The following is a 27,602-nucleotide window of genomic DNA, read 5'->3' on the forward strand; positions in this document are numbered from 1 at the left end:
CGCCTCGTCCGACGCTCGTTAAAACATCCAGCCCCAAAATCCAGCTACGGATAAATCCTTCCCACGCCGGAGCCCTGCTGCTGCCACGAGAGAGCGCGGCTCCCCTGGGCTCGGTGGCATTTGGTGACCGCTGTCCCTCGGCCATCGGGGGCGGTGGCACCGGAGCGCTGGCTCGCAGCAGCGTCCTCAAAACAATTTCCAGCCATGAATGAACCCACAGCCCGCTGGCGAAGAGGAGAGGTGGAGGATGGCACCAGGAAACCGCCAAGGGCCAAAATCCTGCGGTTTCGCCCCAAAGCAGAGGCGGCGGCGGCGGCGGCGGAGCGGCAGCACCGCATTGCTTAGGCAATACCCCCCTCTAGTGCCGGTGCCCCTCGCGGCCCCCCGGGGCTGTCACCGAGCGTTCGGGTCGCCGCTAATGCGACACAGCCCCGGCCCCTGCTCGGTTTGGGGGAATTGATCTCCCGGGAATCCCACAGGTCACAACTCCATAGCCCCCCCAGTCTTGTATCCGCCTAATCCTGTAACCCCCAAGCCCATAACCCCGCAGCCTCCAGCCCTTCCCGTCCGGCATCCCCCCAGTCCTGTACCCCACAGCCCTGTACCCCACAGCCCCACAGCCCTGTGGGGACAAGCAGCCGAACAGCAGCGAGTTTTGGGGGGGCTCTGCAGCCCCTCACCACTCTGGAGAATCCCCATCCCTGCACAGAGCATTCCCAGAACCCCATTAACGGCGCTAAAGGGGCAGAGCACAGGGCCACGGCCACCGTGTCCCTCTCCCGTGGCCACCGTGTCCCTCTCCCGTGGCCACCGTGTCCTTCTCCCGTGGCCACCGTGTCCCTCTCCCGTGGCCACCGTGTCCTTCTCCCGTGGCCACCGTGTTCCTCTCCCGTGGCCACCGTGTCCCTCTCCCGAAGCCCCCGGCCCCGCCGCCCCCGCCGCCATCCGGCTGCGCTCCGGGAGCTTTTGAATATGGAAAGCGCAGGGGAAAAGCGTTTTCTGTTCGGCCAAAACCCACCCAAGTGGAATGGGGAGGGGCGGGGGGAGGGAGGGCAGCCCGAGGAGTTAATCCACTTTGAATTGCAGCGGCTCCAGCCCGCGCTCCGGGCTGACAGCTTGACAGAGACGGATTGGCAGCTCCCGAGGTGAGACATCCCGGCCGAGCCACGGAGCCGCAGGAAAACCCGGCTCGGAGGGGGCAGGTTCCACCGTGTGGTTTTCCGTGATGGGGGAGAAAGAAAAAAGTAAATTAAATAAATAAAGGTGAGAAGGAAGGGAGAGCAGGGAGCTGGAACAGGCCCTGGCAGGGGGAATGGTTCCCTGGAGCCTCCCTGTCACAGGGACCCCCGGGTGGCTCCTCAAGCACCCCCAAACCTGACCCTGGGCTCTGCAGGCACAATCCCCCGGTGACCACCACAGCATCGTCCCCCAGCTCCCAGCCAGAGGCTGAGGCACCTCTCAGCTCCCACAGGACTTGGGGCACGGTTTTCCCACCGGGATCCCGAGGAGCCGCTGGAATACAGATCCAAAACAAACCGGGGTGAAGGAGAATGGGCACCGTGGTCCCACAGGACCACACACCTGCTCGGCTGGGTGACGGGCGAGCACAGCCCCGGGCAGGGCGTTAAATCCCTTCCTTTGGTTAGAAAAAGGCATTTTCCAGGCAGGAAAAAGCCGGGAAGGCGAGGCCCGGCTCTGCCTCCCAGGGCCGCTGCCTGTCAGCAGCCGGGAATCACTGAACTACGACGGATGTCTCGGAGGGATGATAGGGCAGCGACCCTCATATTTTCTGCGGCGAGCACTCCTGTAAGCTCCCTTTGTGCTGGAATGATGGGAATTCATTACAGACCACCCCCCGCCGCGGGCTGGCTCCCAGGGGAGGGATCTGCCGGCTCTCTCCAAGGCTAAATGGGATTAGGTTATCTCCCGGCACGGATACCCAGACAAGAGAACACCAGGAACCGTCCCGGAGCATCCAGCCCGGCACTGGCGGGACTCAGCAGACACGAGGGAGGCATCACCAGCGGCTCCTCCAGGTGAGGATCTGTAGAGGATCTGCTCCCAAGTGGTCATGGCCAGATTTATTTGGGATGTTTGGTGTCACTGTGTGTTTTGGGGAAAAAGTCGCTCCATTGTGTGGCCACCAGCAAAGGACCCTCACCCTAATCCTGACCCTCACCCTAATCCTGACCCTCACCCTAATCCTGACCCTCAGCCTGCCATCAGCTGCTCAGCACAGCGTGGCACAGGCTCTGCCAGCCCCGTTCTCCCATTTTTGGTGCCAGCAGCTCCGATGCCACTCTCAGGTCTGGATCACGGCACAGGGAGCAGGGCTGAGCTGGGCTGTGCCCCGGGAGAGGCGGGAGAAGCCAGAGGGAGCATTGCTGTGCCCAGCCTGGCACTGCCGGTGCTGCTCCCAGGAGGACCCACCGTGAGCTGCTGCAGGAGCAGGAATCCCCAGGCTGGGCCAAAAGCACCAAAAGCTCCAACTCAGGGGGTGGAAAAAGTAGAGGTTGAGTTGGGGTGGGATCACCCTCACTCTGCCCTGCCCAGAGCAGGGCGTGGCTGCTCCACTCTGGAGGCATCACTGCCCCTAAAGACCACCACAGACTCCTAAAGACCACCACAGACTCCCAAAGACCACCACAAACTCCCAAAGACCACCACAAACTCCCAAAGACCACCACAACCTCTCAAAGACCACCACAGCCTCCCAAAGACCACCATGATCTCCCAAAGCCCCCACCAAGTGACCCACCTCTGTGCAGATCCCAGCACAACCCTGCTGGACCCCCAAATTCCCTCCAAATCACCCCCCCCTTGGCAGAAGCACCGGCTGTGGGGTTGGTGTGAGCTCAGCTGCACTTGCTCCATTCCCTCTCCCCGTGGATGCTGGATTCCCTCAATCATGTCAAACAAACCCAGAGAAAAACACGTTTGACTGCATCAAAGTTCAAACCTCCACCTGGCCACGTCCCCGAGCAGGGACCCTTTAAAGCTGCGAAGATGTAAACTCCCCCAGGTCTTCATTATGTCTTACAGGCCCGATATTATATCAGATTATGGAATCATTAAACAAAAAATTGTACTCAGCGCTGTCCGGAGGGGCCTCCAGTTACCTTGTCTAAATATAACAGCATCATTTTTAACTGAGGAGCTGGTACAGTCCCTCGGGCCTTCATTATATTTCATGGGTCTGGGCTGGAATATCATCTCCCTCATCGGAGAACTCATCCTGCACTTGTGCCAAGGCCAAGGCCAGCAGGGCCGGATTCTTCTCTCCATGGGACACCTCCCAGGGCACGGGGCACCCCCTCACCCCACACTGGCAGAGGGGTGGGATGGGCTGCCAGGACTGAACAAAGGATGGAGAGGAGGAGATGAAGGGAGAACAGCGCCGGGGAGGGGCGGGGATCAGCACCAGGTACGCGCCCAATTATTTTAATTGCGTGTAGGTGCCCTTCCGGCTCGCTGATGCGACACATCGGTGTTTACTGCGCCGAGCAGAACCAATTATGTTTGAACACGGAGGGGCTGAGAGACAGCAAATAAACACGGCAGCGTGCGGGGGGCTCCGCCAGCCTCCGTTTGCACCCGTCCGTCAGTGCCCAGCCAGGCATGGAGAGGGAAGGGGGGCTCCTGGGATGGAGCCCCACGGCGCAGCGCGGCCGCCGGCAGGAGCGCAGCGCCCGGAGGGGAGAGGGAATAGATCTGTTTGGGGGAAAAAAAAAATAGAAAAAAAAGGGCAATAAATAAAGCTGTAAAGCGATAGTTTCTGGCGGGGCTTTGACACGAGTTGTCAGAGGCGGTGGTGCGTGTGCTCCTGTCTTTACAGTAAATAACTGTCAGCAATTAGGAAGTGGAGGTGGTTCGGGGGAGTCGGGCGGCTCCGCGCGTCACTCACCGGGGGTGGGGAGTGGGGACCGCCGGCAGCGGGCCCGGGGCTGGGTCCCCTCAGGGCAGAGCTGCCTTTGCTCCCGGCTCACCCACAGCCAAGGGTCAAACCCCCAGGGCTGCTTGAATTCCCAAACACCGGGGGTAGCAGCTGTGTGGGCAGGGACACAGATCTTAAGGGTCTTCTCCAACCTGAATGATTCTATGAGTGGTGAAATCCCAGGATGGTTTGGAATGGAAGGGCCTTGAAGATCACCCAGTCCCATCCCCTTGGGGCGTGGGCAGGGACATCTCCCACTATCCCAGGTTGCTCCAAGCCCCATCCAACCTGGCCTTGGGCGTTTCCAGGGACGGGGCAGCCTGTGCCAGGGCCTCCCCACCCTCACAGGGACAGATTTCTTCCTTAGACCTCATCTAAATCCACCCTATTTTAGTTTAAAACCATCATCCCTGTCCTATCGCAACAGGTCCTACAACACATCCCCAGGATCTGGGCTCCACCATCCTTGTGGATCCCTTCCCCCCACCCAGGATATTCAATGATTGCATGATCAGTGATGAACCGAGCCCTGAGCCTCATCCTCCCCCCCGCCCTCCCCACCGCTGACATCTCCATCACCTTCCTCCTCTTCCTCCCACCCCCCTGGCAATAATTGGCTCCGTCTCCCAGCTCTCCCCTTCCCTCCTCCCGGTTTTCACTCCCCTCTGCTGAGAGCGGCTGGAGCCTCGAGTTCTTTGACACCAATAACCTCTGTCTTTGTGCTGCGGGGCTCGGCTGCCGCTCCCTCCCGGGCTGGCGGAGCCCGCTCCCCCCGGCCTCGGGCAGCCCGGCTTCAGAGGCTCTCCGGAGCTCAGCCCCCGGAGCTGGGCCCCGGGGGAGCGGGCGAGGGGCACCCCCAGCTCCCGTTCCTATGGCGACCGAGGATGCCGATGTCGCAGCCCGAGGCGGTACCTTTGGTACTCACGGATCAAACTGCGGGGCAAGCGGTGCCGGGGAGGGGACGCAGAGTGCAGGGAATGCAATGACTTGAATTAAAGAGCAGGAGAGCCGGCGGCTCCCCTCGGAGCGGGGCGGGAGGAGGCCAAACTTCTCCTGGGTGGGTTAAAACTCGAAATTTTTTTGGTTTTCCTCCTGTCCTTGGCCTCTCCCAAGCTTTGGGAAGCGCACACCCGGTGAAGACAGCAGGCTGGGATCACCAGCGTGGGATGCAGGGCACAAATCCGATGGATTTGGGCACCAGGGGAGCCAGAGGTCAGGAGAATCCTGACAGGCCCCAAATATCTGCCCCTCTGTGTCCCCTCCAGTGACCCAGGGACCACCTCCATGCCCCCAAATGTGCCCACTGGTGCGGGACAGAGCCCAGGAAGGGCAGGGAGAGGGCGAGCAGAGCCCAGCTCTTCCCTGGAGGGGCAGCAGCAGCTGGGGGGACCCTCAGCATCCAGCTGCCTTCACACCAGCAAGGAGCAGGAATGTGAAAGGGAAAAGGTGACTTCTCCCTGGTTTTGTGTCTCCTCACAGCCTCTTTTCTTCTCTTTTCCATCACCCTCCTTCCTCGCTGCTCTTTCCGCTCCGGAGAGTTCCGTGCTTTGCTGGGGCATTAAGAGGCGGCAGCTCAAACTGTTTAGTGAAGCATTAAAGGGGCATGAAAACACTCACATCACGGGAGCTGAGAGCCCTGGAGCATCCTCGGGAAAAAAGCACCTCCCAGTTCTGGGAAATAAGACATATTTCTGTGCTCACAGCACCAGACAAAACCCATCTCTCCTCTCTTGCCAGCCCCATCAGCAGCCCGACCGTCCGACATTCCACTGCTCCTAAAGTCAATCCCTCCCCATTCCCATCCAGGTCACTCGGGAGCAGCAGGGCCACCACCCCCACAAGCCACCATCTGCCACCATTCAGTCACTCCCCAGCCCCCCAGGATACCTCAGACATGCCCAAAACCCGGGATTCACATGATTTGGACGCGTTAAAACCATCACAGCTTGAGCATGTGAGAAGGAACCGATTCCTCACTCCCTCCTTCCCAAACCCAGCAGAACCCTGCAAACAGCCCAGGGTTAAAAAGGGATTTTCCCCCTTTTAAGGGGTTCAGAACCCACTGGGCACACACAGAGCTCAGATATCCCAGGTGTGCCCCATCCCAGGCTCTGAATGCAGCACCAGATCTGGGAAAATCAGGAAAAATCTGGAAATCAGAAACCTGACTGCTCCATGGAGGGGAAAGGGCTGCTCCACACAAGCCCCTCAGCAGCTGGCTGAGAGTTTTTCCCTTTTCCTTTAACCAGCCACAGGGAAACTGAAGTCCTTGAAAGGGGCTGCTGTCTTTGTCCCAATGCCTGGAGTGGGGAGCGATGCCTGAGCCCCATCACCCAGCCCTGTTCCCAGTGGGAACCGTGAGGAACAGAGGGTGGGATTCACACGGTGCAGGATCACAGCTGGAACGAGAGGATTTGGGGCTCCCTCTGAGAGCCCATCCCTTCCCAAGCTCAGAAATCAATCCCAGAGCTCCCACTCCCACTACTGCAAGGGCCCAGGGTGCCCCAAGCACCCCCAAATGGGGCATCCCCCAACTCCAAGGATTCCAGATGAGAAATGGGATGAACTGGAGAACTGCCTCATTCCCTGTGGGCACTCGGAGGGGGAGGAAAGGAGCAGGTGCCCTGGCCAGGACACAGGACCTGGGTGTGCTGTTGGTGCTCCCAGCTCAGAGAGGGTTTGACAGAGGCTCCGAGGGAGCTGGAGCAGCTCTCCCATTCCAGCAGGATGAGGCACAACTGGTGCTGCTCCCAGAACCCTCTCCCCCTTCCCTTCTCGTCTTGGATTTGCATCTCTCTCCTTTGGGCAGCACAGAAAAGGCTCTGCTGGGGTCTCCTCCCTCCAAGGGCTCCGTTCAGGTTCCCCCCACCAAGGGCTCCGTGCGGGGTCCCCCCTTCCCTCCCCAGCAATTGTTATGTTAAAATCCCCAGGACATGTTTCTGCAAAGAATTAAAGGAGGGTGAGGAGGGGATTGTTTTCGTCAGTGTCTCACCGAGTCTCTGACCTTGAGCGTGAATAAAAACAAGAAAAAAGGAACTTTATGCAAATCTCCCGCACTCGGCACAAGGGGGAAAATAATAACGGCAAATGGAGATTAGGAATGCAAATCGACTTAATGAAGAGGCAGGGGCTGGGCAGGAGCTTGTTTTGCTCTTGTACAGACGACTCACCCCGTCTGGTCCTGCTGCACCCCAGGTCTGGTGGTTAAAAATTATTTTGGGGTGGGAAAAGAGAAGCACAGGAAAGGTTTAATTCCCGAATTATGGCATTGTTCATCTCCCCTGCCTGTGGCTGCTCCTTCCAAAGGCCTCTCACACCTCCCTTGAGTCAAATCTCAGCCATTTGCTGCCCAAAACGGGCCCATTACCCTGCAGATCCCAGCGAGGATCCCCAGTCCCACATTATGGGGGTGCAGCTGCTTCCAGGGCTCCGAGGGGACCTTGTGTCCCTGCTGCTGGAGCCACATCTCCAAAGTGTCACCCCAGCTGGGTCTGGCACTGTGGGACCCCCCTGCTCTCCACCAGCCCTTTAACAAGGCTCAGCCTCACCATTTGGATCATTTTCCTCTCCTTTTCCATTCCCTCACCAGCCTTCTCAGCCCAGGCGGCTGCACTGGGGCGTGGGAATGGCTCCCACATCCCCATGGAGCAAAGTCCTGGTCCTGGCAGGGATCTCCAACACACCCCAGGGTGAAGGTGTGACCAGCCACAGCTGGACACGGGGTCACAGGAGCAGCAGGAGGCCACCGGCACCTTCTGAGCGAGGATTGCTCACCCACAGGGAGTTGGGATGGAAACAGCTCAGGGTGGCTCAGCACCACAGTTCCAAGGCTGTGGAATGTAATTGCCTCTTCCTACTAAAAAGGCACCTCAGAATCACAGGAAGATCCTGAGTTGGAAGGGATCCACAGGGATCATAATGTCCAACTCCCAGCCCTCCCACAATCCCAAAATCCCACCTTTTGCCAGGACACAACGCTCCTGTTTTGTAAAGCTCTGCTTTCCAAAAGCCTGAGCTCAGAGCCACATCCACAGGAGCAGCCACTGCTGCTGGAAGGTGCTGAACACCCAGATCCCCCCAGGAAGGTGATCCCAAAGCTGCTGCCCCAGCTCTGTCACTGCTGGATCACTCACCCCCAGCTGATGCTTCCTCACTGGAAGTTTGGAATGGTTTTCTTTTCTTCTATAAAAGAACAGTCAAGGTCAGTTCTATTTAAATGAGTGTTACACTGGCCTGAAGATGAAATCAGGCCACAATCCCATTCCAAATTATTCTGGGATCACAAGGAATCCCTGGTTTGGCTGAAACCCAGGCAGGATTAATTCCTGAGGTGTCAGAGCCCCCAGCATCCCACCCCCCCTGGCCCCTCTCCTCTTGGCAACCAGAACAGACCCGGGGCTGCCCTCAGGACACATTTAAACCTCAGCCTAAAGGTGCTGAAAAATTCCTGGAGTGTTTAAAACCCAGTGAGGCCCCAGGGGCAGCGACCTCAGCAAGGCCTGGAAACCATCCCTGGGCTCCGGGTCGCGCTTCTCCGCCAACGCCAGGGCTGGTGATGCTTCCACCCACAAACACCCCCCTTCCCTCCCTTCCAAACAACATCCACGGGAGAGTTTGGCTGGGAACGCAGCGCTTTAATCTCCTGGAAGCCTTTGACAACCTGTCTCGTCCTGGCTTTTAGCTGCGTGAGAGCTGCTCGTTAATGGAGCATTAACCTTGGAGAGCTGCTGCAATTACTCCAACACTAATTCTGACAGTTTTTGGTGTATCTGTTTGTTCTTTTGACAGGCAAAAGGAATTTCTTTTTAAAAGCTGTTTGATACATTTGAGACCTTCTGTCCACATTTCCCTTTTTTTCTTTATATTTTTTTTTTTCTGCTGGAGATGGGAAGGTGGGGGAACGCGTGGAGGGGGAGACGCCGCCTTCCCGTGACACCTCGTTCAGGCACCAGTCGGGATATTTCCCCCCTCCCAAGCCCTTCCCACCCCTACTTTAAGTCACAGAAGCGTTTGGTCTCTCCTGACCTCATTAGGGTAATTAGGAAACCTTTTGAAGCTGGGAAAATGGCTCTGAGCGCTGGGAAAGGAGGAGAGCAATGAGGCTCTGAAGGAGCACGAGGATGGAGAAAGGGGGAGAAAAACATCTTCAGCGGCGAGGAGGTGACCTGCAGCTCTGCTCCCCTGGAAAGCTCCTTAAATTGCCTCTTTTAAGAGGATGGAAATCCAAGTCCTGGTTATCCCAGAAGACCTGGGCAGCCAGGGAGCAGGGAAGGAAAAGGGTGGTGAGGCAGGCGCGGGCTGAGCCGAGGATTCCACTTCCATCTCTGATCCATCACCGCTTCCCCGGCTGCCCTTTGGCAAATCAGCTCTTGCTGTGCCTTAATCCTTCCTTCATTTGAAAAAAAACATTCCCTACGTGTTATTTTCTATGTGGGAAACACAGGCTTTGGAGGGAAAGGGCTCCCTCTGACCGTGCAGCTCCCAGGAAAGCCAGGCTGCTCCTGGTGATCATCTCCCCTGGAAGTGCTGCCAAACAACACCTGGACCCGAGGTCAGATAAAGCCACAGCCCACCTCAGATGGAGGCAGAAGGTGATTTTGGTTTGGAGCCAGCTGCTTTCCAAACCCACCTGAGCCAGCAGGTAACTCCTGGGTGACAGGAGTGGGAACCTTCCCAAGAACACCCAGCCCTCTCTTGGTCTGACAAATGTGGGAAGCGTTTTCCCTGCACTCATCCCAGCCAGTTGAGAAGCCCAAATGATGAGAGTGGCGAAGCTAAAGTTATCACAGGGATAAAACCTCCGGTTCTAAAGGAAAAAACGCGCTATGGCAGCCCTTTGCTACCGATCACAAAGGGCACAAACCCGATGGCTCTCTGTGTTCTGCAGAAAGAGGAGTTTGATGTGAGAGAAAAGCGGATTAAAATAACACTGGCAAGAAAAAGGATCAAAATACACCGATCCACCCCGGCACGAGCGAGTCTGAGCCGCCACGCCCGAGGTCCCGCTGTGCCTCCAGCACACGGAGATGGAAGCGCTGCCACCATCCTGCTCGGCTGCTTTGAGGGTCCCCTTTGGAAGATGAGGCTCCCCAGGCATCCCTCTGTCCCTCCAGGAGAACATCCCACCAGGAGCTGCTCCTCCAGGGTGTCCTGGCAGGCAGGGTCAGAACAGCCCCGCGCTGCCAGCCTGGGTTTCAGCAATGTCACGGGAAAATGGAATGGTTTGGGTGGGAGGGACCTTAAAAATCATCGTGTTCCACCCTCTGCCATGGGCAGGGACACCTTCCACTATTCCAGACTGCTCCAAGCCCCGTCCAGCCTGGCCTGGGACTCTTCCAGGGATGGGGCAGCCGCAGCTTCTCAGGCCACCCTGTCCCAGGGCCTCCCCACCTCACAGGGAAGAATTTCCTCCTTTTATCCAATCTAAATCAGCTTTTTTTGGTTTAAAACCATCACTCCTTGTCCCTCTGCAACAGCCCCTGTCACACATCGACTGGAATTGGACTTGATGATCCTTGGGATGTCCTGGAGAGGCACCTGGGGGTTGCAGGTGGAGCAGCACCCCCAAAACCTCAATCCCCCCCAGCTGCTGCTCACGGCGTTAATGCCCAGCAGTTTTTCCCTGTCAGGAAAATTCCCAGCAGTTCTGCAGGAGCGGGGGTGGCTGGGCTCAGCTCGGTCTGAACAATGAAATAATTGGGATTATTTTAAGTACACGAGGTTTTATTCTTTTAAAGAGCGAGAGTAATTAACCACCGGAACGTAACAGCAGCATAGCTGGGAGGAGTGAATGCTCCAGGGAGGGGCTGGAGCCTCTCCAGGGAAACCTTCTGCCTTCACCTCACACGGAGCAGGACAAACCTCCTGTACTCTGCAGGGGCCTGGAATGGGCTCTTCTGTCTGCAAACCTGCGAATCTCAGCCCTCCCCGTTTCCAGGCGCTGATTATGTGGTGGATGGAAGCATTTTGAGGATGGCAACAGCAGTTCCTGGGATTTCCAGTGTGGCAGGAGGGAATCACGCCGGCGCTGGGAGATGATTCCAGTGGCAGAGGGAATGGGGAGGTTGCCCACACACCCAGTTCAGCTCCAGTTCAGCTCCAGTTCAGCTCCAGTTCCCAGCCCTGAATGTGGCATCACCAAACTCCTCACACCCAGGAGCCACAAATGACTGACCACAAAATCCCAGCGTGCTCTGGATGGGACCGGGATTCCCAATCCTTGTTCCACTCCCTGGTGAGCTGCTCTAACCCATGTTCCCCACATGCTCCATTAATTAAAGCAGCTGGTAATTGGCTGCAAACACCTCTCCGTGGGCAGGGGAGCAGGATCTGTTCAGATCCACAGCAATCCCACAAGCTGTGGAAGTGCTTCCACAAAATCAGACCTAAAATCTCCTTTTTCTGCCAATTCCAGCCCACGGGTGCATGGAAGTTCCATCCCCCACCAAAAGGTATCCCTGGACATGAGCGTTGGCTCGTGACTTTGATCCAGCATTGTGAGAAGCAAACATGGGATTTGTAACATCCAAGACATCGTCTCCAATTTAATTTTTGGGCAGTCTTTCCCCCCCTCCCCTCCCACTGCAATTGCACATTCAGGAGCACAGAGCCCCTTTCATGTTTACTCATCCTTAGATTGCAAAAATTGTCGTGTGAATTCCTTCTCCAATTAGCTCTGGTACTCAAAAATAAAATATTGTTCCATTGCCAGCACAGTTCTGATCATTCCTGTCCTTTATACTTTTATTCCCCAGAGTCACTTGAAAAGCGGCCGCTCCTTCCTCCTCCCCTGCAAAGCCCCCTTGGAAAATTTTTAAAACAAAAAACAAGCAGCGATTCTAAAGGAAAGGCTTTGGTGGCTGAAGTGCCACTTCCATTCACCTTTCCATGATGGAAGGGAAAAAAATAAAGATCAGAAGGAGGATTTAGACAAAAAGCCAACTAAGTAAAGGTAATTTCTGATAGAGGAAAATCTGTTCGTTGTGTAGAGGCGCTTTGTTGAGTGGAACAGAAAGACATCAGAGACTCTGCAGAGGGTTTTCAAACATTCCCAGCTTCCTTCCCAATGTGCCACCCAATTCCACATCAACCCAGAGACACAGTTTGGAATGTCAGTGTCCATGGAATGAAGGTGAGGAAGAGCACCCAGCCCCTGCCCACAACGAGCCCCAGAGGGACACGGCCACAGGAGAATTGTGAGTGCAGCTGAAAATGTTTATGGGGAAATTCCAGGAGCCACCCAAAGTCACCCCAAAGTCCCCAGAGCCACCCAGTGAGTGTATGAGCAATAAAGGGACAAAAGTTGTGACAGCTCATCCCCTCACCCCTTGGCTCTGGGACCAAGAGCCCGGAATGTTCATGGGGACAATCCGTGACCCAGAGACTGCCCATGGAGATAATCCCAGGATAGTTTGGGTTGGAATGGCTTTAAAGCTCATCCAGTTCCAGGGCCATGGGCAGGGACACCTGCCACTAGACCAGGTTGTTCCAAACCCCATCAGGCTTAGCCTCAGTTAATGCCACCTAAAAAACCCAAGGTTCACTTGGTACTGAAGGAATCCAGTGACAAAGAACTCCAAAATCCATGAATGGAGCATCCTTTACCCATTCTATATTTTTCTCTTTTCCCTCCTTGGGGGGCTGGAGGGACTTGGACCATCTCTTCTCCCATACAGCGACCTGAAAAATCACACACAGCCTGCTGTCACACACAAAAACACCAAAAAAACACCCCAAAATCTAAAAAAACCCAACTTTAGACACAAGCCCTCATTAAAACCAGGGGACAGTGAGTGAGAGAGGATCTCTGTGTGCCAGCAGTGCTCCCTCCCCGGGCTGTGCCGCAGAGGTGATTTCGCACTCCACGGAGCGCGGCGCGAGGAGCCGCAGCAGCAAACAGGCTCTGGAATCAAAAGAGCTCCCTGGCACTCCACCGGCCCCACAGCTCCCATTCCAGGGAAGGAAATTTGCATCCAAAGCATCAAGAGCACTTTACCTCGAGTTTAAAATAAATTCCGAGCAGATCCATGCCGCCAGCTTGTGTTTGTGACTGGAATCCCAGCCAGCGGCAGCCGGAGCCTGTCCCCAGTGAGAGCTTGGGAAGAGGGGATGGCACAGAGCAGGGAACAGGGATGAGGGGAGAACAGCACAGCTGCAGCTGGTCCAGCACCACGGGCCACAGCAATTAGTGCTAATTGGGGTAACAGCCCCCTGAGCCTGAAAGGGAACAAGCACTTGGTTCACGTCCTGTGGCAGCTCCCAGCACCGCGCGCAGACAGAGCTGGAAAACAGAATCGTGGAAATTTTTAGGTTGGAAAAGACCCCCAGGATCATGAAGTCCAACCATTCCCCCAGCACTGCCAAGGCCACCATTAAACCATGTCCCCAGGTGCCACACTCAGGGGTTTTCTGAACACTTCCAGGGATGGTGACACCACCACTGCCCTGAGCAGCCTGTGCCAGGCTGGATCCCTTCCTTTGGGGAAGGAATTTTCCCTCACATCCAATCTAACCGGACAGGGTGATGCTGTCCTGCCTGCACAGGGAATGCTCCCTCTTAGTTCATTAGCACTGCAGTTAATTTGGCCCAGGAAAGCCGGGGTGCCCCCAGGGTGCTGCTGTGCCAGGGCTGGGTGTTCATGTCTGTGCTGGAGCTGGTGGCATCATTCCATCAAACCAGGGCATCCCAAAACCTTGTCAGGCCCAGAATCATAAAAATCTTTCCCAAACGTGTCTTGACAGAGCCAGGGGGGACCTGGCTCAGGTGGAGCAGGGGCAAGACCCTCCCCTGCTGCTGAGAGAGACCCCCAGGAGCCACCCCAAACCTTGCTGCTCCCCCACTCCAGGAGAGACACAGCCCCCGAAGGGCTCTTCCAGCCCATCCCAGACAGCTGCTGGAGGATGCAGATTTGCCTTTCAAGGCACCAGGATTTATTTGCAGCTTCCCCAGGTGTCGGCAGTGCCCCGGCAGCTGCAAGCCTGGTCTGTGAGTGCCACCTACAGGGATCCCCTGTGCCCCAGCTCCTGGTGTGCCCCGACCCTGCTGCCCCCAAAAAACCCCACCAGCGACGAGGGGAAATCGTGGAGCAAACAAAACCCTGTTCCCTCCTCCTCCAGGACGCGAGCAGCCAGGACACGGGCAGGGTGGCCAAGGGGGACAGGGGGAATGTGACTTCTGTTTTCTCAGTGCCACTGATCCACACAACCGGAATGAGAAGGATGAGAAGCAGATGTGAGAGTCAGGGAACGCCCTTGGCTTTGTTCTGGAATTAATTCCTTGCAGGGAGGAGCTGGGGCATTCCCATTTTAGCCTGGAGGAGACTCGGGGGGACTCCCGAGGGGCAGCTTCGATCTCTGCTCTCTGGGACAAAGGGCAGGAGCTGAGGGAACGGCTGGAGCTGTGTCAGGGCAGGTTTAGGGTCAGATATTAGGAAGAGGATTTCCCCCCCGAGGGTGCTGGCACTGCCCAGGCTCCCCAGGGAATGGTCCCAGCCCCGAGGCTGCCGGAGCTCCAGGAGTGTTTGGACAGCGCTCTCAGGGATGCTCAGGGTGGGATTGTTGGGGGGTCTGGGTCTGGGTCTGGGCAGGGCTGGGAGTTGGACTCCCTGCTTATGGATCCCTTCCAGCTCAGGAGATTCCACGATTATATGATCCAGGGAACAGCCACTCCTTCCTCACTCCCAAATAAGCAAAATGGAATTTGGTTGTGCGGCCGTGGAGAGCCTGGAATTGGCCTCACAGGGACCTTATTTGGTCTTCTGTACAAGAGAAGGGATTAATGTGAGAACAGGGAGAAAGGAGACTTCAGAAAACTGAAATCAATCCAGAGATGACTGAAGAACCACGGAGTCACGGAATGGTTTGAAAGGGACCTTAAAGCTCACCTCATTCCACCCCCTGCCATGGGCAGGGACAACTGCCATAGACCAGATTGCTCTGAGCTCAATCCATCCTGGGCTTGGACACTTCCAGCTGGGTCACAATGTGAGCAGCAGCCCTGGGAGAGCAGTGTCACTGTCCTGTGAGCAGGAGCAAGGTGGGGAGAAACCCAAAGGACTCCATAAATCCATGAGCCCACCACAGCAGCCTCACCCCGTGGCTCAGCAGCCCCTGCACAGAGCAGGGAGGGATGGGTGGGCTGCAATGCTTTATTCCAGTGGTTCCAGGCACGAGGGAGGGGATGCTGCAATGACAAGAAAACCATGGATCGATACAGGGCCAGGGGCTGTTTAAAACCAGATCAGCAGTTCCAGGAGGGTGAAACATGAGCTGCTCCTTGGGGAGTTCACACAACAGCGTGCTCAAGTTTTTTTTATTTTATTGTTTATTGATTCCCACCACAGGCCCCTCTCCCAGCACTCCCAGTGCTGCAGGTCCCATCCCAGGCACAGAACAAAACCGACAGAGCTGATCTCACCCCCCTCCCATGGATCCCATGGATCCCATTAACCCTGCAGATGGCCCAGTCGGTTTGGGCAGGCCAGTAACAGCAGCAGAGCATCCCAGGAAGCCTCCAAGATAACAGAAGGATGATGTAAACTTTGGAAAACTGGCTTTGGCATAATTCAGAGCAGACTGTTGTTGTCAGTCGTGACGCACGCTGGTGCTACAGGTCGTGGTCCGCTGGCTCCTTTTGGCTGGGATGAGCAGGAATCCTGCAGACCAGCAGGCACATGGAGCCTCCACCAACACCCTGATTCATCCAGGAGAAAGAAAAGTGCAGCAGTGGCTGGTGAGGCTTCAGCCTGCCCAGGGCCAGGCACAGGCAGGTCTGTTTGCATTCCCGTGTTTAGCCTGAAAAACTAAAACTGGAAAGCTACTGGAAGATCCAACTGGTGCAAAAAGACCTAAATCAAAGGTATCAAATACATGTGGAGGAACTGAAAGAGTCATGGAAGGAACACTTGAACTGCTCCTCTGTGGAAATGTCGTGTGAGGTGTTCAAAGCTGCTGTGCCCAAAAACACCTGCCCTGGCCTGGCCCTGCTCACACTGCAGGAAGTGACAGCTCCAGCTGATTCTTCCCAGAGAAATGGGATCATGCTGAGCACCCCAAGGAGTCTCAGATCTGTCACTTGGTTTTCTCCTCTTAGAAAAGGCCTCCAAGGACTCAGAGCAGAGCAGGGATGGAATGGCACAGCCTGCAAAGGGTAAATCCAGATGCCAGCTGCTGCCAAGGGGCAGGATGGAAGTGGAAACAGCTTCAGAGATTTCAGCTTCCCTGATTACAACTCCAACCTGTCTCCAGGCCAAGACCAGGACAAGTGACAGCCCCACAAGTACCTTTGTACCCTGCACCCTTTAAAGGTCAGCAAGGTTTAAAGGACTTTAAAGCCAGCAGGACTCTGAAAACATAGAAGTGGTGTAGAAATTCCAGGCTGGCACCTCAATTTCCTTCTCTGGTACCCACACAGCACAGCCCAGGCACCTCATGACCTGCTCCAGGCCTTTCCTGCTCAAACACAAACATCTGCTCCAGCCAAAATTAATTCCAGAATTATTTTCAGGGCAGGATCTACTGCTTGAGGTTCCCTCTGATGCAAATCATTTAGCAAATGCTCCACTCCTGCGAGGTGAGGAAACTTGAGAACTGCAAACCCCACCTGTCCAACAAGAGGGGAACCTGAGGAATGCTCAGGTTCATCACTCCAGGTAAAGGATGAGGAATGTGCTGGTCAAACACTGAGCGTGGCAGTGGATTGGGACAGTCGGGCCCATCTGGCTTTAAGAGCACAAGGAACAACATTCCAGAGGGAATAGAAGAGCCAGGGAATTACCAGCACATGCAGCCCTGCAGGATCAGGAGAGATCCCTGACCATGGATCACAGAGCCCCGATCATCCCCAGGGGTGGAGCCATCCCAGCAATTCCCACATGGAACCTCTGCAGCAGCTACAACAAGCAGGGAACACCCAAAATAGGTGTGAAACGATCCAATGGACAGGAAAACGGGGCACATCCAAGCACTGTGTGCGCACAGGCAACGTTATTAAAAATATATATATATATGTATTTTAAAATTCTTTGTGCACATGCAAGACAGAGCTGCCACGGAGGTGGGATCTCTCCAGGGAACCTCACTTGTCCTGAACAGACAAAGCACAGGATCACAGCATTCCCTCAGCTGCCTCGGGAGATCCTGCAGCAGCTGCCAGCCCCCAGCCTCTCCCTGATCAACACATCCCTGTCCCCTCTCATGGTGCCCCTGATCCACAGGGGATTTGCAAGCCAAAGGAAAGGAGTCAAAGACATTCCAAAGACATTCTAAATATTCACCCTAAAGGTGCCACAGGGACCCTCCCTGCCCACACGGCAAATCCCTCGGGTTCTCCAAACAAAGGCACTACCAGCTTGGGCGGGGAAATGGGATTTAAGGATGTGCTGCCAGTTTCCAAGAAAAGGCCACGGGCAGGAGCACTTGGCGAGCAGATTTCACTGGTTTAGCAGCAGATGCACCCAACAACAACCTCCTGACACATTCACCTTTGGTCCTACACAATCAGATCCCAAATATGCACATAACAACGGGCTGCAGGAAAGATCCTGGCTGAGTACCAGCCAAGGGAATGAAACTCTGGGGTCCTTGAGAGGAGGCAACCCAGCCAGGGCTGCCCTGAATCACAGCCCAGAGGGGCTGGGGTCCCCCTTTTCCAGTCATCAGCTGCTCCAAGACACTCCCTGGCTCACACCTGGCTCTTCCTCGGGTATCACAAACTCCAGAGCTTGGCAGATGTCACACGTGTCCCTGGAGGACTCACCACGGGGGCTGGGCAGAGTCCAGGCATTCCCAGTCCTTTTGGTGGCTCTTTTGGAGAAATATTCCTTTGGGTTGTGGCCCCTTTCATTCGTAACCATGTCTGTAAACCCATGAATTACTTGGATTATCCCAGTAACTGCCAATCCTGCAAAATTTAACTCGTTTAACTCATTCCCAAAGCTGTTCTGTCTGAACTATCACCTTCCCACCCCCATTTGAGTAACAGACACCGAGAGCTCTCCCAGCTCCTCCCAGGAGCAGATTACAGAGACACTTCCCAAAGAAGTAACCTGATACTGCAGGAAGGAAAGAGGATCAGCCTGGAAAAGGAATCTGATGCTTCCAGGGCAAAGAGAGAGGGACATGAGGCACGGGGGCAGCTCTCGGGCTCAGATTTCAGGTGCTGAAAATCATCCAGGAGCATTTCCCTTACCTCAGCCTGTCCCCATGCAGTGAAGAGCTCCCATCCTTCCCCAGAAATGTCCCCAAGAATGCAGGTGAAGAAAACAGGTTTGGTCCCCTCTCCCCTGTCCCAGCTATGGAAGGGCTCGAACTGTTAATTAAGTCACTGTAAGCAGATATAAAACTTCAGCACTGGAGATTCCACTGGGACTGGATCCTCCATCATTCCAGGCAGTGCTGCTGATCCCGAGTCATCTGGAAAAAAAAAAAAGGAGACACCCAAAATCAGGAGGAGCTGAGATGACATTCCTTGAGGGGACATTCCTCCTCAGCTTAAAACAACCTGCCCAGAAATCGAGCTTGTGGGATGTAAACACAACGCTGGGAAAGCAGGAATGGATAGCCCTGTGAGACTGGGAGTTTGAACTGTCATAAGACTTGGAAGCAACTCCCAAAATTAAAAAAAAAACCAACAAAACAAAACAGGAATCTTGCTGGGAAAACAGGAATGCCTGTCCTGTTGGGACTGGGAGTTTGAATTGGAAGCAATTCCTAAGCTGAAGAAAAAAAAAAAACGAGGAATTTTTGTTTTCCTAACACAGGGAGGCCCAGACTGGGCACAAGGGCTGTCTCTTCCAACAGCTCTGTGACCCCACAGCAGTGTCCAAATAACCCTGTCAGCGAGACTTTCCCGGGCCAGAAAATGAGGAAAAGTGAGATAAATCCGTGTGCCAACACAGAGACCACACACAGGCGTTTTAATTTATGCAGATCTGGTTGTAGGAGCTGTGCCAGAGCTCCCACGGCTTTGGGAAAGTCTCAGCCCCTTGTGAGGAAAAGAGCAACACACAAAACACACAAAATGCTTCCTCACCGCCTCAGGTTCCGGGTTTCAAACACGGTGTCCTCGTCACTGTCGAGGGAGCCCAGCTCCATGTTCTCGTCCTGGCTCGAGAGCAGCCCGTACTTCTTCCTCTGGGGTTTCTTCAACCTGAAATGAGTTTTGGGCTCATTTCTGGGGCCCTCGGACCTGGGGCTGAGGGACAGGGAGAGCACAGTGAGCCGCTGTCCCCACCCGGCGGTTCCGGAGATGGTTTAGCGCTAATTACCTGGGGTAATTAACAGTGCTGGGGATTTACAGCAGCGTTTTGGACTCGCTGCCAAAAGGATGCGCGGGGAAGCAGAGCCCCGGCTGGCAGAGGGAGAGAGGGATGGGGATTGAGGGGAAAATGGGCACAAATCCAAGGATTGGGAGTGGGATTGGGACAGGTAAGGGGCAGGGGACACCGTGACCAGCTTCGGGGGGACCCAGAGCAAGACAGGGACTGGCCATAGGTGACAAGGACCGGGACAAACAGGGACACTGCCACAAGCAAAGGGGGACTGGGTCCAGGACCAGGACAATCAGGGTGACATCCCCATCCAGGGTGACATCCCCATCCAGGGTGACGCAGGACAAGCAGGGTAGATCCCCCGGCCAGAGAACACTGGAACCGGGACAAGCTGGGACACAGCTCGGAACAACGGGAACAGGGGCTGGGAGCAGCAGGGACTCAGCCCCGGGTCAGGGGACACCAGGATGGGGACAAGACCAGGAGCAGGACCAAGAGAACAGGGATACAGCCCCGGTCGGGTGGCCGTGTCCCCCCCGCACTCACCGGAACGCCCGCAGCACGAAGTAAAGCGCGGCCAGCGCCGACAGAGCGCTCAGCACATAAACCGCCCGCCTCAGCACCGGCAGCCCCGACCCCACCGACAGCCTCGGCCCGGACTCATGCTCCGACCCCGACTGAGTTTCGTTCCGTGTGGCCGCCCGCGGCGGTTCCGTGCTGTTCCCCGGGCTGGGGGCGGTGGCGCGGCCGAGGTGCGGGACGAGGAGGAAGAGGAGGAAGAGGAGAAGGAGGAGGAGGAGGAGGCGCGGCATGGCCGAGCCCGGGCGGCGGAGCGGGAGCGGCGGCCGCAGGAAGGCGCCGGGACGGTGCGCCCGGCTCAGGCACCGCCCGGGCCCCGCGGAGCCGCTCGCGGGTTCCGGGGCTGCGCCGTTCCGGGCCGGCCGTGACCCGCTCACGGAGCCGCCGCGGGGCTCCGACATTTTGCCCTCAGGGTCATTGTTGTGCCCTCGGGGCTGCGGCCAGCTCGGCGGGGCCGCCATTTCTCCCTCAGTGCAACACCCCGTCCGTCACAGACGCCATTTTCCACTCAGGGTCATCCTTCCTCCCTCAGGGCCGCCATTGCACCTTGAGGACTCTCATTCCTCCCTCAGATCCGCCATTTCCCCCCCAGCGCTGTCCTTCCTCCCTCAAGGCCACCATTTCTCCATGAGGGTCGTCATTTCTCCCTCAGTGTCGCTACTTTCCCCTCATAGCAGGACCTTCTCCCCCAGAGCCGCCATTTCCCCCTCAGGGCTCTCCCCCTCCCTTCAGGGCGGCCGTTCCCACCGCAGGGTGAACCCAGCTGGAAACAGGAGCACTTGGAGCATTTCCAGGATTTCTATCCTCCACCTTTTTCCTCTGCAGACATTTCCAGCTGACCAGGACTCAGTCACCGCCCTTCAGCCTTGCTCCATTTCCCCATTTTTCCTCAGGGAACGACTTAAGCTGCCTGGACACACAGGACTTAATTTTTTAAAAGGGCATTTTGGATAAAACTGGGTCATCCAAGCTCACGTCAGACCCACGGCACCCAAACACTTTCCCGATGATGACACTGGATTCCACATCCAGCCCCTGGATCCAGCGATTCCCTCACCCATTCCAGGAAGGTATCATTAACTCATTGCCATAATTAGCAATGCCAAAAATAACAGCACTTCCAACCAGGCTTTATTTTTGCACCTGTTCATTATTTCTGCCTGCGTCTAAGTATCCTATTTAGGGAGGTCTCACAAAGCATTATTTGTAAGTATTTTCAGCCTGAATTCATTTAAGCCTCACCTGACTGCATTCTTATCAGTGAAGACTTCACACACTCCTCAGCCTTCATTATATTTAATATCCTCCTGCATTAAGATGCAAAAATCCTCACTGGTGAATTGCTCAGTACAACCCCCAGAAGTGTGTCATGGCTGATTGCTTTTTTTAAATGCTGCTCACTTAGATAATTTGAAAAAGGTTAAAGGAGGAAAAGTAGGTTTTGTGAAGTGAGCTCAATAATCCCCTCCTGCAGGCAGGAATGTCTGGAGACTTTATCAGTAGAAAATGGGGAACTGATGGCTCTTGGGCAAGTCCTCAGGGCTCCTGAGTAAGCCCATCACCAAATTCTGAGTTTATCAGTTAAAAAAATGGGGAGAAAAGGGCAGGATGAAGCAAGCAACTCTTCTTTACAAAAAAACAAAAACAAAAACGGCAGGAACAGCTGAGATCATCAAAAACTCTCACTGCTCTCATCCTGCAATCTCCTGCCAGAAACACATTCAGAGTGTCAGCCTCTCCCAAGACAAATCCTCCTCATTATTGAGCTGCCACATTTTTGGGATTTAACCAGCAACAAGACCTCATCTTCCATGAGGATCACATATCAGTCTGCTTAAAGCAAAATGTGTCCACCTCCAAGCACAACGGTGGTGGTTTGTTCTGTGCTCTGAACTGGGTTGTGCCCCAGACATATTTTTGCCAAAAATATTCTGTTTCCCACAAGAAGTACCACAGAGATTTGTTTTTTCCACATCTCAAGTGTTTTATTCTGGCTTGATTGACTCAGTTCATGTAAATACGAGTAGCACCACTGCTCTGAGCTCTTCATCTCCCCACTCCGGTGTCTGTCCTTCTGTCTTCTCTGACGTGTCTCAGTGCTGAAATGAAATGGAGACAGGAGAATTGGAAAGTGGATAAAAATACAGGAATGGAACAGGGTTACTTGCACCACTTAAGAGCTCCAGGCTACAGAACAGGGACACAGCAAAGAAAAAAAAGCTCAGGAAAGGGATGTTACCTGGTTGGCAAACTTGCTGCTGCATGCCTGGAACGCAGCTCTGGTCGCTCAGGATCCGCTGGGCCTCCAAGGCGTGTGCCGGGTCCTTTCAGCCTGCTAAAGCAGAGAGGCATTAACAGGAGCCCTGGGCAGAGGCTGCTCTCGCCCCCAACCTCCCCACACAGCTCACAGCGCACGAGGGTCTCACAAGCCATCGCTGAACCCATCACACCACAAAGCACAGTCTGGGAAAACTGTTCCGGGCCGGCTGCTGCCCGTGCTCAGCCAGCCCATGGATTGGATCCCCTAAGCAGAGAGTTAACACTTGGACATGGCTGCTTAGGAAGTGTGGGCCATGGGAAAAAGTTAATGGCAACAAGTAGGATGGCAAAGAAAGCTACAATTAAAGTGAGCAACTTAATGAAGTCTAGGAAGAGTCTCAATAGATGAACACATATCGAGTCAGGGAGTTCGTTCCAATCTTGCTTCCGTACCTACAGCAAGACACGGCTGCATGCCCAACTCTGATCTGTGGAACTCAAGGTGTGCCACAAGCCAAAGGTTGCATACGGCATGGGTTAAACGTTTTTCCAGCAGCTGACCAAAATTGTCAAAAGGAATATTTCACAGGTACATTAGACTTTCAAATGAGCTCTCAACAAGAGGAAGGATGCGGACATGAGCAAAAGGAGTTACCTCGAATTACAGGACTATTTCCACATATGAACTAGCCAAGAGAGCAGCTCTCGTCTCAGAGGTTTCTGTTGGAGGCACAACACTTCTTTTCTCCAAGGACACTGCAGTTTCCATTTGCTAGCAAAGAATTCTTAGAACTTGTAAGCAATGACACAGCTAAGCTAAGCCCGGCATTCCCCTACATCGCACACGCGCTCGGCACGCAGGGAACAGCCCAGGGACTACAGCACTTGGCTCTTCTCTACAGCTTCCCAGTGTAGGCTACAGCAGCTTTGGAGGAAACATCCATTATCCTTCCTAACATTCCAACTGCACTTCGCTCCTAGCACGCCCTCAGGTTTGTACGTCCAGCCTCTATAGACAAGTTTTGACTATTTTTAAGTGGAATTTGTTGGCCAATTCAGATGTCAAGACCGATTTTAGGATTTAAATTCCAGCAGCCGGGCAATCGTCCGGCTGGCTCTGCCACTGTCCCTAATCTCCTCTCGCTCCCAAGACTGTTCTTCGTCTCCAAGGGTTGTGTTGTGCAATGAAATGTAAATGTCAGGAGCAGAGTTCATTTCAGACGGTCTTTTAATAGGCTTCGTAAAGCCAAAGAAAACTGTATACAGGAATCCTTTACCACTTCAAATACAACAGCAATGGAATATGCATATGTCTTCCAGTAAAAAAGGACAATATAAATAAACATTTTCAAGAACCTCTTTATGGTAAGTTTGCAAGTCTAGTTCTGGGTCATTTACATCATTACAACAGTAAAAATACCGTTATGCGGGTTGAACATACAAGCACGTTTCTCTTTAGATATATCAAGGTGGTTTGCCTTCCAACGGAACCCAGGCTGCATTCCTACCTTGCTACACTAAAGGAATGTTACAAAAGACGAAGGTAATGCACTTGAGAAAAAAAAAAAAAAAAAAGAAAAAAGTCCACAGCTTGTTCAGCTTCCAGTGAACATCGGTACAAGGTCCTTTCTAGCTCAAAAGAAACTGAATTGGGGCCCCAAGTTTAAAAAAAAAAAAAAAAACAAAACCAGAAACGAACACCTTGGCTCATTCATGAGAGGACAAAATAAAATCTGAAGTGCTTTCAAAAAAGATTAAAACCACTTGAAAGCAGAGCTTTCTCCAAGACAGTCTAATCAGACAGTCTCGTCTCAGAAGCTGCCAGGCTGTGTATGACAAGATCAGAACTGATAATACTACAAAAGTGAAAATACAAGTAAGATGTACTACACAATAACCATTTCAGCGAAGCTCCAAAAATCTTTATAAATACAGCCATTGGAAGGACGATCTTGAGTCAGGAAGGATTTTTACTCGTTGTGTGTAGCTGAGGACAAGAAGCAGGCACAATTGTAAAGGCACTGAAGCAAAGACAAGTTCCAGCATTTTACTCCCTTTGCATTATTCCGAGGCTACGGCTACTTGGCTACTGAGATCCCCCACCCGCGGGTCAGTGCGTTAGGGCAGCCGAGTTTGGGCTCCAGGAACACCTTTTTTTTTTTTTTAAAAACACTTGCTTTGCCTTAGAGATCCAAGCAACTCCTGCACAACATGCATTAAACTTAGAATCTCCCGGCACCACCACGTCCACAGCCTGAGCCTGCCCCAGCTCCAGGCTCAGGCTCAGCAGGTTCAGAGCTCCTACAGCACACGGACTCAGCGCTCGCGGTCGAAGCGGGACTTACCGTAACTGTCATAGCTGTCTCTGTAGGAGCCTCCCGAGTTCCTGTCTCCATAGCCACCTTGACTCCTGTGGGACAAACAGCACCTCTTTTACAGCTGCTCGACTCCTTCTCTGCTGGTTTGAGCTCCACCACAGCTTGCCCACGGCCCCCGGTGCTGGCAGAGCCCTTACCTGCTATTATAGTAGTCTCTGGAGCCGTTATAGCCTCCGCTTCTGGAATCAAATCTGCTGCCGCCATAGCCTCTGTCTCCACCTCCTTGGAAATACACGGAAATGAGTTTTATTTAACCATTCTGACAAGTGACATCCCCCCCATCCAGACATTATGGTTGACCCCCATGCACTCACCTCTGGAGAAGCCACGGCCCCGGCCTCGGCCCCCACGGAAGAAGCCCCGGCCCCCTGAGGAACCCCCTCTGTAGCCACGGGATCTGTTCTCAGAGGATTTCCCAGCCTGGTCGACTCGGATCTGACGCCCATCTACAGACTAAAACACAACCACAGTTAGCCAAATTGAAATATTTAAATAGCAAAGCACATGTAGAACGAGTTGCACGCCTTCACAGTTGGCTGAGCAGTGCCAGGACTTACTGCTCCTCATAAAAAAATATGTATTTCACACCACAATTAAGCCAAGTAGGCAAAGAAACTAACATTAATTGTATTTACAGGAATGCCTATAAGGTCACTATCTCAGTCATGCAGATTCTATAATAGAATATTAACGATTTATATTCCAAATAGATATACATGTTTTTACATCTAAATTCATAAAGCCAGGTTTTTTACATCTGTGTCATTTGATGTAAGACACTGGCATTCATCTGTTCTTCCACACAACCTGAACAGCAGCACATCTCTGATTCTTTTCATTACTGAAAATAAAGAATCAACTCCAAAACCTCCTCACCTTTCCGTTCATGGCCATCATTGCGTCTTTTGCATCATCGATATTTTCAAAAGTAACAAAGCCAAAACCTCTGGATCTCTGAGTCTCTCTGTCTTTCACCACCACAACTGTGAAAAAGAGAGGCAGGAAATAAAAACCCATCAGCACCAGGGAAATTGAACAGACGAAGGGAAACTATCCCAAGTAGGCTCTGCAGTCTCACCTTCAGAAATCTGTCCGTATTTAGAGAAGACTTGCTCCAATGACTGCTCGTTCGTGTCGAAACTGAGCCCGCCGACAAAGAGCTTTCCCTCATCTGATGCCATTCTGACCTGCCAATCCAACAGAAGCGAGTCAGCGACTCAAAAATCCGACATAATCCCCGCGAGGCCTGAAACATGAAATCCTTCTAACACCACCGCTAATAACAGCGATGTGATCTCAACCTCCCGGACGCCTTATGCGCCACTGAGTCCTCGCCTTATGTGGTCTTCCAGCCTTACGAGGGGGTCTCCCTCAGGGTGGCCGGGAGGGAGGGCCCACCCAGGGCTCTGCGAGGCTCAAGGCCAACGGCAGGGGAGCAGCATCGCGGCCGGGCCGCGGCAGAAGCGGCAGCCGGGCCGGGCTCCGGCAGAACCCGCGGCCGGGCCCCGGTAGCCTCCGGTGGGACCCCCGGTCCCGGCCCCCGGCCCTCAGGACCCAACGCGCATGCGCATCCCGCCGCGCCCCCTACCGGCCTCCCCTGCCCGTCGCCCCCTCCCTCCCGCCCGCCGCCATTTTGCACGGCCCAAGCCCGTCGCCATTTTGTTTCCGCGCGCGCCTTTCCCCCCGCCGCGGCCCCTTCCCCCACACGGCCCAGCCGGGCCCGCTCCGCCGCGACCCCCGTGCCCGCAGAGGGCACCGATCGGCGAGTCGGGAACCGCGGCCCAACTTCCCGCGGGACCCGGCCCTCCGCCCCTGAGACACGGCTCCGCTCGCCGCGGCCCACCCGGCCTGGTGCGGTCGCGGCCGCCCCGCACGACGGCGCTCACCGATGCCCCGACGGTACAAGGTCCACAAGACACTTCAAAGCCTCAGCGAAATGTACGGCGAGCCTGGCGGGGCGGCGCCTTATAAACGCCCGCGCCTCATCCCGCCTATCTCATGAATATGCAGATGAACCCCGCTGCAAGGCGGGGCGACACGTCACCAAAGCGCTGCCGCCGCTGCACCACCCGATTGGGCGGGATTTCATTAATATTAATGAGCCGCGGCGGGAGGGGAAGACAAGAGCGCGCAAACAAAACCTCAGCGTGGCCCCGCCCCCTCCACCCACGTGGGGGCGGGTCGCGGCGGACGGCGCCCATTGGCTGCGCGCGCGGAGGCGGGCGGGAGCGCCCCTGTGAGAGGGAAGGAAGTGGAGGCCGCTGATTGGTCCGGAGGCGCTTCCGCCCCGCCCCCCTGGCAAAGGGGGCGTGTCCACGCTGGCCCAGTTTCGCGCCCTTCTCGCACTGCGGTGGCGGCCGCAGACAAAGGGCCGCCTCAGGGGCCGCCGCCATCTTGGGCACGGAGCGCTGCCCCCGGCCGGGCCCCGGCGGCTCCTCCCGCTGCGGCCCATCCGGTCACCGCCCCGCTCAGGGAGCCTGTCCTGTCCCCGCCAACTGGCACCTGGGGCGGCCGCTCTCCGCCCTGTCCCGTGGGGAATGATCCCTTCAGACGCCTCCTTGCAGTGTTGTCCTACACGCGCTTGGGAGATGATGGTGAGAAGTAGGCAAAGCAACGAAGTTTTCTTCAACGATGGAAGGTCTTTGCTCAACCCGTATTCCTAAAGATTGATATCTTTAAAAGCCCATCCTGAGGTTTGACAAAGGTGAGAATGCCTTCAGCAGTAAAAACTTCTGTATTGAAAGAAGAAACTGGCAAAGCCAAAGACGTGTCTCATTGAGAGGCTACACAGCTTTGAAAGGCTTAAATAAAAATTTTAAATGTTTCACACAATAATTACAATCTCATGTAGAAAAGTGTTTGGAAACATTGGAGAGGAGGAGACGCATGTGAAGAAATAGAGTGGAGAGGAGGAGATGCATGGGAGGGAGAAGCAATGTGAAGGAAATGTGGCAAGGACAGGGCTGTGGTGTCACCGTGTCCCTTCCTTCCTTCCTTCCTTCCTTCCTTCCTTCCTTCCTTCCTTCCTTCCTTCCTTCCTTCCTTCCTTCCTTCCTTCCTTCCTTCCTTCCTTCCTTCCTTCCTCCCTCCCTCCCTCCCTCCCTCCCTCCCTCCCTTCCTTCCTTCCTTCCTTCCTTCCTTCCGCCCGCCCGCCCGCCCTCCCTCCCTCCCTTCCCTCCCTTC

The 27,602-nt window shown here is 54.8% G+C and overlaps 1 protein-coding gene across 8 annotated transcripts; it reads right to left on the reverse strand.

Annotated features, from left to right (window-relative positions):
• Positions 1-15,239: 15,239 nt before the first annotated feature.
• CIRBP (cold inducible RNA binding protein) lies at positions 15,240-26,548 on the reverse strand. 8 transcript variants are annotated; one of them, XM_058858457.1, is made up of 8 exons: positions 26,306-26,548; positions 25,498-25,606; positions 25,296-25,402; positions 24,734-24,872; positions 24,557-24,641; positions 24,387-24,451; positions 22,022-22,114; positions 21,753-21,881 (listed from the first exon to the last, which is right to left on the reverse strand). In XM_058858457.1, the coding sequence occupies exons 2-7, from the start codon at positions 25,598-25,600 to the stop codon at positions 22,110-22,112; spliced, it is 504 nt and encodes a 167-aa protein (XP_058714440.1). In that variant the 5' UTR covers positions 25,601-25,606; positions 26,306-26,548; the 3' UTR covers positions 21,753-21,881; positions 22,022-22,109. The 8 variants fall into 8 exon arrangements, with proteins under 8 accessions (XP_058714433.1, XP_058714432.1, XP_058714436.1 ...); XM_058858456.1 differs by having other exon boundaries at positions 22,022-22,117; XM_058858455.1 differs by lacking the exons at positions 21,753-21,881; positions 22,022-22,114 and adding an exon at positions 23,252-24,028.
• Positions 26,549-27,602: the final 1,054 nt, after the last annotated feature.

This window comes from Poecile atricapillus, chromosome 28 (assembly GCF_030490865.1).
Source record: "Poecile atricapillus isolate bPoeAtr1 chromosome 28, bPoeAtr1.hap1, whole genome shotgun sequence".
Classification (NCBI taxonomy): domain Eukaryota; kingdom Metazoa; phylum Chordata; class Aves; order Passeriformes; family Paridae; genus Poecile; species Poecile atricapillus.

Coding starts and splice junctions, on each gene's coding strand:
- CIRBP (XM_058858450.1), bottom strand. CDS start 20,243: ATGGCGGCCCCGCCGAGCTGGCCGCAGCCCCGAGGGCACAACAATGAC. Junction 19,128..19,749: donor TTCGTGCTGCGGGCGTTCCG/GTGAGTGCGGGG, acceptor CCTGTCCCTCAG/CCCCAGGTCCGAGGGCCCCA.